This window comes from Lepidothrix coronata, unplaced genomic scaffold (genome assembly GCF_001604755.1).
Source record: "Lepidothrix coronata isolate B3197 unplaced genomic scaffold, Lepidothrix_coronata-1.0 Scaffold220, whole genome shotgun sequence".
In the NCBI taxonomy this organism is placed as follows: domain Eukaryota; kingdom Metazoa; phylum Chordata; class Aves; order Passeriformes; family Pipridae; genus Lepidothrix; species Lepidothrix coronata.
In genome coordinates this window covers 717886-727823 of record NW_016690400.1, presented here as the reverse complement: position 1 = coordinate 727823, position 9938 = coordinate 717886, and the positions used below count along the sequence as shown (strand labels likewise).

The 9938-nt window shown below is 44.7% G+C and overlaps 1 protein-coding gene across 10 annotated transcripts in view; it reads right to left on the bottom strand.

Annotated features, from left to right (window-relative positions):
• The window catches only part of LOC108506593, a 24889-nt gene that overhangs the window by 4217 nt on the left and 10734 nt on the right, over positions 1-9938 (bottom strand). Inside the window, exons 1-8 of one of the 10 annotated variants that reach the window (XR_001877807.1) lie at positions 9636-9787; positions 7189-7309; positions 6344-6652; positions 5435-5523; positions 2761-2841; positions 1935-2055; positions 1252-1398; positions 416-522 (exon numbers count right to left, since the gene is read on the bottom strand). Coding sequence is in view for 6 of the 10 variants with exons in the window: in XM_017833778.1 (XP_017689267.1) it covers positions 1328-1398; positions 1935-2055; positions 2761-2841; positions 5435-5523; positions 6344-6652; positions 7189-7309; positions 9636-9758 (915 nt within the window). In the remaining 4 variants the exon portion in view is untranslated. The other 9 variants (XR_001877808.1, XM_017833773.1, XM_017833776.1 and 6 more) reach the window with 9 other exon arrangements.

The window sequence follows — 9938 nt, the reverse complement described above, 5'->3', positions numbered from 1 at the left end:
ACGAGCTCCATCTGCCCGGGGGGCTGGGAATCAAACCCGGGTCGCAGCGGTGAGAGTCCTGCACCTTAACCACTAGACCACCAAGATTAAATAATTTTAAGGATTAGGACATCTGAGACTCTGCTATGGGAAACCTGGGGTTGGGCTGGTAAGGAAACCCGGCCTGAATGTGTCAGTGTGGGGTGTGTAGCTGCGAAGGGTCTTTGGTCCTAGCTCAGGCTGTGAAAGTATGACTGCCATAGTGGCCCTTCGATGGACAGGGAAATTTCCCTAACAGCAGTATCCAGGGCTAGATCCAGGTGAGTCTGGGCTGTGAAAGGCCTTGCAGGTCCCCTGGAGCAGTCAGCTGGGCAGCAGCCTGACAGGGAGAGTAGCAGGGAGGAGCACATTTCCCAGCTGGACGGTTCCTGGGCCTTACCTCCATTTGGAAACGTTGGCCAGCCCATGGATCAGATTCCTGATCCTCCCCAGAACCCTCTTCTGCACAGTTGTGCTTTCAGATTGGGTCAAGTCCAGCAGCACCTGGGAAGAGAGAAGCTGCAGATGAGCCCTGGGAGCAGACACTCGCTCCAGCGGCAGCAGCTCAACTCCAATCCTGGGCAAGACTTGGACCATCCCCCAAGGCTTCCTCTGACCTTGAGCAAAGTCTTGGAGGGCTCCTGTCCCTGGAGTCCCTCAAAGGCCTGGGACAAAGGCTCTGGGCCAACTCTGTGGCCAGGCAGGTGCCATCCTCTGCAGCCACTGTGCTCCAGAAGAGCTTGGTGCCAGCCTCTGCCTCCTCAGGGGAGGTGGATACCCTCCACACAGCGTGCTCTGCCTGCGTAGCACTGGGCTGGGGGCCACTCACCCAGGAGTGGGCAAACCCTCCCACAAAGGGTGAGGAACAGCACTGTGATCCCTACTCTTCACACAGGCCACACCTCAAAGCTGTCCTGCAGCAATTTGTCGACTCTGGAGGCAGAAGAGCTGAGCACCATCACCTCCAGCATAGTGTCCATGGTTCTCAGAGTCTGCAAGGAGGATGCAGAGTGGAAGCAGTAATTCTGCTATTCCTTCCACCCCGGGGGACTGACAGGAACTCCCAGTGCTAGGGGAGGATGCCCTTACTGCCTGGGAGAGAGCCAGGAGCAGTCAGTCTGTTGGCTATATATAAATCTACATATATCAAATTCAGTTTAAAAAATCGAATTTATTGCACATTGCTACAACTGTACTGTCTATATGTAAATATACAAATATCAATATACCTACCTAAATATCCATATACCTACAGCTATATACATCTATAAATATAACTATATACAGGGGTATCCCAGGTAGCCCATTTTCACGGGCTCTCCCTTGCTAGCTTCCTCCCACGCAGAGCAGCCCTTCTGGAAAGGTACAGCAGATGGACATCTAAGAAGCAAAAGGAATACTGAGTCATTACTGGTCCTGTGTGTGTATGCCTCCCTTGGCAGCACACCTAGCAATTGTACTTCTATCAGAGATTATAAAATACAGCCTGAAAGACAGGCTCTCACTTGCGAATTTCAGGCCTGCTGTTTAAAGAACAGGAATTCTTCCGAGTTTTCCAAACTTTCAGGTTTTGAAGTACCCCAATAAAAGTTGCAGCACTAGCATTGCAAACGGCACCCAGGAGAACTCTGAACAGAGACATTCACCTCTCACAAGCAGAACTCCAGCCTTGTTCTTTCTCTGTACTGACAAAGAGACCTCGGTCCTCTCTTAAATGGTTGAAACCAATGGGCATTGTGAGCTATTAACTAGTATTATTATCTGGGATCTAGAAACTGCCCTTTGAAATAAGCAACAGCTCCTCCAACTCTACCATCAGCTCTTGGATCGACTATTCCGCTCTCCCCTTTCTGTAAAAGTCAGGCTCAGAGTAGCTGTCTCAGTCATCTCTAAAAACATGCAGACTCTCTTTTTACCAGGGCCCTCTGGCTCGGGGGAATTGTTCCCACAGCTCACGTTGCCAGCTGAAGTTTTCTCTTCTACCGTGACACTCACAGGTTCACTTCCTGAAGGTTCACATTGACCCATGATATTCTCCTTAAAAGAGAAACGAATAGAAAAAAAAATATAAACCCAGAGATCACTCCATATTTTCTTGTAATCTCTTTAGGGACACAATAATAACTGTTCTTCTCCCCTCCAAAAAGACACGTAACACAAGGTGAACACTGCTCATTTACATTATACATAGATTGTTTACACTGCATGTAAGAATTACAGTTTTGTACACAGGGAGGACCAGGCACAGGTAGAACAAAGGGCAATCACAACTTGCAGGATATCACAAAGTATAAAAAATGGAAAATGCTGTATTCCAACCAAATAGTCATAAATTGCATTTTCCACAGAAACCAGAAAGTTAGTAACTCAATCTAACCATTTCCCTGAACTTTCAACAAAAATCTTTGCCTTCAGTGGCAATCTTCAAAATACTCCATGATTTAAGATCAAAGACAGTATCCTATAACCTAAAAAGCTTGCACTTCATCACCATGAATGCACCTGCACTATGTATTTTTCCCATGAAACTGTGCACCAAAACCTGGCCAACACAGGCTAACATCTCATTCTCAAAAACATGGGGTACCTTTTCATTCCCTGCTCTTTTTCAGTCTTGCTTTACAAAGCAAACATTTCACTGTCCATTAAAAGCTGGTTTCAAGAAGCCTTTTCTTCTCAGGCATGCAACAATACTCACAAGCTCTCAGTGCAGACCCCAGCACTGCTATCAAATAGAGTTACCTCCAAAAAGGCAGCCATTTCCGGATTGGATGATAACATCTCCTCCAGCAGCTGACATGCAATATCTAGTCTGACTTCTCCCTGTGACAGAAAATGACAAAGAGAATCTACCTGCCTTCACTTCTTCAAGAACTACAGTGTTCCTGCTGTATATAAAAGCATCACAAACCACAAGATTTTTAAGAGACAGGAAAAGGTTCCTACACTGCAAACATACATATGGACAACACAACTGCAGGAACACAGTTCCCTGCCTATAATATCTCGTTCTTCTTCAAGTAGTTGTCCACATACACATCCTCCCAAGGAGTGATTTCCAAAAATACCTTTGCCACCACAGAGTAGGTCTGAATGCTACTAAAATATTTCATTGCCATTAGAAGCTGACAGGATACAGTCAGTAATCCAAGGGTCCTTTTTTTTGATAGAATTCATATAAATTAAACAACATTCTAAGCAGAAAGAAGACAAGAAGAGTTTTTCAAAAGCAGCAAATCCTACACTAGTGAAAAGGTCAGTCCCATTTTAACAACCAGTGTCCATACTGCTGTTTCTTCTGGAGATGCGTCAGAGTTAAAGGACTCTGGAAGGGTAATTTCTTCTGACAAAGATGAGTCATATCATGATGTTGAACAGAAACTCGTGGCTATGTGAAATAGAATCTTACTTCGGAAGAGATCTAACGTGAAGGATTAGACCTTAGTGCCTCATTATCTTCAGACTTTCTAGCTGAGGTAATGATTCATAAAAAGCTTCTTCCACAGATGAATAAATTAGAGAATAGGAAGCCACAGAATCAACTATTATAAGGAAAGTCATAACAGATTAAACGCTGGTAAAAGACTTGGTCTCTCAGCAGCATGAACATCAGAAGTCCCCAGAGGGAACAGCAGAAAGAGATGAGACCCTTTCTGCTGGGTATGAAGTCAAGTCCTAGTGTGGATTCATGGAGATGTGCCAGCCTGAAGATAGCCACAAACTGAGGAGGATGGAGGAAAAGTAAGGAAAGGTAAAAGCTGGAATCTGAGAAATTTTGGTTAAGCAAAGCCTTTTCATTAAAGGGAAACCACCTTTATAATTTCATGATTTATGTTTGACCACAGTTCATTTCGCATTTTTTTCAGTTGGTTGTTTTTTGTTTGCTTTTTTTTTAATATGAACAAGGTGTTTCACTTTTGCTGCACTGCTTGTCTGTTGCCTTAAGTAGCCAGGATTTTAAGCAAGATTCAGGTTACCAAGTCAACAGCCAGGGATGAGCTTATCCCTGATAGAAACAAATCAACCAACCAACTCACACTGCAACTTCTTCTGCCTCTTCTTAGGGGACCCCAGTCTGAAGCTGTTATAACACAGATCATCTTCTTGGGTGCATTACAGGACCTTGTACACCAATAGGAGAAAGTGTCTCCACCAAGATACAATTAACACCTTTTTAGTTTATCTAGAGAAGATGTGACAGACAAGGATCAGAGGGAGGCAGAAATGAAACAATGAACAATAAAACATTGCAGAGTCAGGACTCAGAAGACTTAATAGTTTGCTGGTTCCTGGAGCTCATGAGGAAAAATAATCTCATTTAACAAGACTGGTGAAAGAGAAGGTGAGCATTTCACTTATAAGACAAGCACAGTGTACACAGGAAGTTAAATGTCACCACACCTTTTCAGGGACTGCAAGGACTAAACCAAAAACTTTGGAATGATTTGCTGTCTCAAACATTGATCTCAGCTGTCTCAGAGACAAGTTCTTTGATTGTGACTTCCCATCACTCAGACTGATCCTAAAGTCCTGGATGAAAAAGTAGCTCATGGTGAAAATGAGAGGACAAAGATGCGCTGTGTGAAAAAGAAATATTAGAGTATCAGTGGCCTTACTGGACATTGGCTATTTCTATCTTTACATGTTATTGTGGCAATAACCCAATCCTCTTGGATATGCTTGTATCTAAAAAAAAATCATGAACACAAGACAAAGGTTGATATTTGCAAGACAGGAAACTGGATGATCACGCTTGGGTAAGGGATCAAGCCTTTTTTTAACACAAGTAAGTATAAATTGCTTTGCTTGTCCTCTGTGAGAGAAAAAACCCCAAAGGATATACATTATGCTGTAGTAGAAAAGGAAGCCTACTTCCAATCCTTCGCCATCTGATAAGCCAGGCCCTCCAAATAAAGTGTGGTTTCCACTAGAATCATATAAATCATTTATAGTAAATACTGTAGTTCTCTTGAATAAGACATCTCTGAGGTGGAACCAATTCCAAAGATTATCATAGTTTTTCTCAGTCTGCAATTGAAACTCAGGGCTCCCAGAGTCTTTTCAGAATATTAAAGACTCTCTTTTTGTCCAGGCAAAGAAATTCTTCAAGGACAAACATAGACTAGTTAACTAAGACAAATTCTGGCGGAGTCAAGACAAAAAACTTCTGAAGAAAAAACCACTCCACTGATGAGGACACACACTATGCTGCTGCCCTGAAACCTCACTTGAATGACAAAATTACTCTTTCCCTCTTCAGTGCTTCTTTTAATAGATATTTGTAAACCCCAATATTTTCACCTTCTCAAGGAGATACACATTTGAATTTAGCTCCTTCATTACAGAAGGCTATAAGCCTACACTTCATTCATACAGTCTTCTCCACTTTCCCTGGATGCCAGGATGCTCCACTCACCTGGAAATCACTGCCACTGGTGTTGGTCAAAGCTGCAGAACCAGCAGTGCCAGTCACAGGATTGGGGACTGAACAATTCTGCAGTGTGGCTGCAAGAATTCAAACATAGTCATCAAACTTACAGAAGCTGTGTTTGGTATGCAGAGTGTTTGGTATACTTCCTTTGACTGAACATTTCAGGAATCGCACAGAGGACTAAATTCCAGAAATGTATTCTTACCTCCCAAGTGATCTGAAGACTGGTTTCTTCATCTTAAAAAACATGTATTCTAATTGATGTGTAGAGATATTAAAAATATGGATTGTAAATTTTATATACAAACACACAGAAACTTCATAATCACAGTCCTTTGTATCTTCCCAAAGATTTTCAAAAGAAATAACTTGTCTATTTAGCTCTCACCTACCCATTCAGTCCTCTTGAAAAATTGTCTAGCTTGCAATTCCTTTGCAGGAAACAGCTGATAGAAAGCTTACTTCCAGGTCTTTTCCTCTTTGCACAAAACTGACAGGATGCTACAGCTGACCCTGCACACGACCAGCCTATCATCTCACACAGAATCAGTGAGAGCTTGCTACAATTAAGCATCCCTACAGCTGGGCAAGGAGCAGTATGTCTCATCTGGCAGGGCTGGGCCAGCTCCACAGGGAGCAGGACAGGGTATTCTCAGTGCAGCACACACAGAGACTATACTGTAGCCTACAGGCAGACTGGGGCACTCATGAACCATGTTCGCTGTGCTTATTGGCAGCCTTCCTGAAGAACAGTCCTTGTCCTATACTGGGTGAACTGAGCTGAGCAGCCACCAGCAAGGACAGGTAACCTTCCCGCATCAGGGGAGTGCCAGTTTTCAAATCCCATGCCACCCTCAAACCCATCATAGTCCCACATGGACCACTGCATCTCACCAGTCTTGCTGGCCTTGCCAAGGGTCGAGGGTGACTGTAGCAGGTCCCCATTCACTGCTGTGCCCAACTGCTGCTGGAAGTGGTTGGGTGGGTGGCTGGGCGCCTCCATGCCAGCTGCCAGCTTCTCTGTGTGGGCCCTCATCAGGCTCTTGAGGTTTACAAGGATTTTGTGGTGGTCATGGTAACGGTCAGGGCATGGCCCAGCAGAGCTGCAGCCATCGTCACCGGCCAGGGCTGGCCCAGGCCTGGACCTCACTGCCTTCCTCCCACGCAGAGCAGCCCTTCTGGAAAGGTACAGCAGATGGACATCTAAGAAGCAAAAGGAATACTGAGTCATTACTGGTCCTGTGTGTGTATGCCTCCCTTGGCAGCACACCTAGCAACTGTACTTCTATCAGAGATTATAAAATACAGCCTGAAAGACAGGCTCTCACTTGCGAATTTCAGGCCTGCTGTTTAAAGAACAGGAATTCTTCCGAGTTTTCCAAACTTTCAGGTTTTGAAGTACCCCAATAAAAGTTGCAGCACTAGCATTGCAAACGGCACCCAGGAGAACTCTGAACAGAGACATTCACCTCTCACAAGCAGAACTCCAGCCTTGTTCTTTCTCTGTACTGACAAAGAGACCTCGGTCCTCTCTTAAATGGTTGACACCAATGGGCATTGTGAGCTATTAACTAGTATTATTATCTGGGATCTAGAAACTGCCCTTTGAAATAAGCAACAGCTCCTCCAACTCTACCATCAGCTCTTGGATCGACTATTCCGCTCTCCCCTTTCTGTAAAAGTCAGGCTCAGAGTAGCTGTCTCAGTCATCTCTAAAAACATGCAGACTCTCTTTTTACCAGGGCCCTCTGGCTCGGGGGAATTGTTCCCACAGCTCACGTTGCCAGCTGAAGTTTTCTCTTCTACCGTGACACTCACAGGTTCACTTCCTGAAGGTTCACATTGACCCATGATATTCTCCTTAAAAGAGAAACGAATAGAAAAAAAAATATAAACCCAGAGATCACTCCATATTTTCTTGTAATCTCTTTAGGGACACAGTAATAACTGTTCTTCTCCCCTCCAAAAAGACATGTAACACAAGGTGAACACTGCTCAGGTGGTTTACATGGTAAGTGTTTTAAATTCAGAAGGTTGCCAAATTGAAACTCAGGCTCTTACAAAGTGTCCTATTAATCAAAACATGAAATCAGAAAACTAGAATATACCAAGTGAGAGTACATCTCCTCACAGTCTGAATTGCGCCCTCGCTCACTACACTTTCTATAAGGAACAAGCCAGGAAAAATCCAGGTGCCCTCTTAGTTACCAACACATGTATTGTTAACAAGAGATCTCGCTCAAACCACTGCAAAGGGCTGTGTGGTGCAAAACTGTACACATGAGCCACATATATCTGGCTGGGAACCTCAGCTCACCCCATTCATTTGCTAAGTCATTAAATTGTAATATGTTGCTTTCTTTTTGGAGCCCTCTGCTACCACTCTGTATATGTTTTGCAGGCAACCATTTACTGAATGGGTACATTTCCATGATCATGACACAAATCTGTAGGGTCAAAAAATCCCAGAAAGCCAGACAACATAGCTAGGTTTTTATTCCACTGAGGAAATTAAGGGCCAAAGTTAAGTACCTAGAATTTACTTTTAGCCATAAAGATATTCTCACTATGACCTGTTCAAGAATATCTCTTCTGTGAACAGCCTATCCAACAGTATCCTAAAGATGGGTGATTGTGCACGCCCTGCAATCAAAGAGCATCAAACTGGGTAATAAGACATGGGTAATTCCAAAAAATCGCACTTCTCACCTTAAGTCTGACCTTACTCAACCTTAGATACTTCAAAAGGCAATGCCTGTGCATATTAATAGAAATACAGAGACATTATTTGGCAAAGCTGTATTGTAATACGCAAAAAGACCTGTGCTAATACAGAAACAGAACTCTCCAGGAAAGTCTGAGAAGATGCAAGAGTTAGAGAAAGAACATTTCTAATAAAAAGAGAGAATCTTTCAAACAAAAGGCCTAATAGTCCCCAAATTGCTCCAAGTCTTTAACCACTTCACATCCAGGACCAACATCATCCTTCTCAGTAATTACACAAGTCATGAGGCCTTAAAACCAAAACACCTGCTCCCCAACAACTCCATGGCTCACACACTTAATCCCTCTGTTCCTAACAAGGAAGTCTAGACCCCAACTGCCAAAGGCCTTCAACAATGGAAAAGATACACTTCTCAAAGTGCAGTTCAAAAGCTGTCAAAACTGCCAGAGTTCAAAGTGCAGGCAAGACAATACACTGAGTAGGCATTAAGGAAGGAATCCTGCCACCTCCATATGCACTAGCGAAAGGAGGTACTCTTCCGTACACAGCACTGAGCAGAAGAGTCCAGTCCAGGCTGGAGCTTTGCAGGAATTGGAATATACAGCTTTGATTGGAATATACAGCTCTTTCTGGAGAGACACCCAAAAGGAAGATGACTAATCTTCGTAACGTGGAGACCAATAGTAGGAAGTTTGCATCAGCTAGATCTCCAAGCTAGAAAGTTTATTGAAGGCAACAAGATACTGAGAGAACAACCAACTGTAGCTTCAGCACATATACCAACATGGCAATTTCGAGCACCCACATGCAAGGCAGATCTTGTGCAGCAGCAACAGATGCTGAGAACCTCTTGCTTTTCCTTTGTGTTGAAAACCAAAAGAAAGAGAGCCCACATTTGGTGCCACAAGAGAGTGACCTCTCCCATGCCCCTCACTGCACATGAGACTTACAGTTTTGTACACAGGGAGGACCAGGCATAGGTAGAGCAAAGGACAGTCACAACCTGCAGGATACCACAAACAACTGAAGATGCTTTATACCAACCAAATGTTCATGAATTGTATTTTCCGCAGAAAACAGAAAGTTGGTAACTCAATCTAACCATTTCCCTGAATTTTCAACAAAAAGCCTTTCCCTGAATTTTCAACCAAAATCCTTGGCAAAAATACTCTCTGATTTAAGATCAAAGACAGTATGTTATAACCCAAAAAGCTTGTACTTCATCACCACGAATGCACCAGCACTATGCATTTTTCCTCTGAAAATAAGCAGCCAAACTTGGCCAACACAGGTTAACACGTCTCATGCTCATTAACACGGGATACTTTTGATTCCCTCTTCTTTTTAAAATATTGATTTAGCAAGCAAACCCCTAATTAAAGATGCCTTTACTTCTCAGGCGCGTGACAACACTGAAAGCCCCTCCGTGCAGACCCCCAGCCATCGCTATGCCGAAGTCACCTCCAAAAACGCAGCCAGTTCAGGGTGGGACGAAGCAAGCATCTCCTCGAGGGCCTGAAACACAGCCTCGAGATCAGCTGGGTCGGGGCTGGCGGCGGGGGGCGGCGGGGGCGGCTCCTCCATCGCCCGCCGTCGGCGACAGTCGCGACACACGGGGGCGCGCGCGGCCGCACAACGCCCGAACCGCAACGGCCGAGGCGCGAGGGCCGCGCCGGCCCCGCCCCGCGGCGCGCGGCAAGGGGGGGGCGCTGCGCCCCGCCCGCCGGCCCTCGGTTGGTGCCGCCGGCCCTCAGTGGGCGGTGG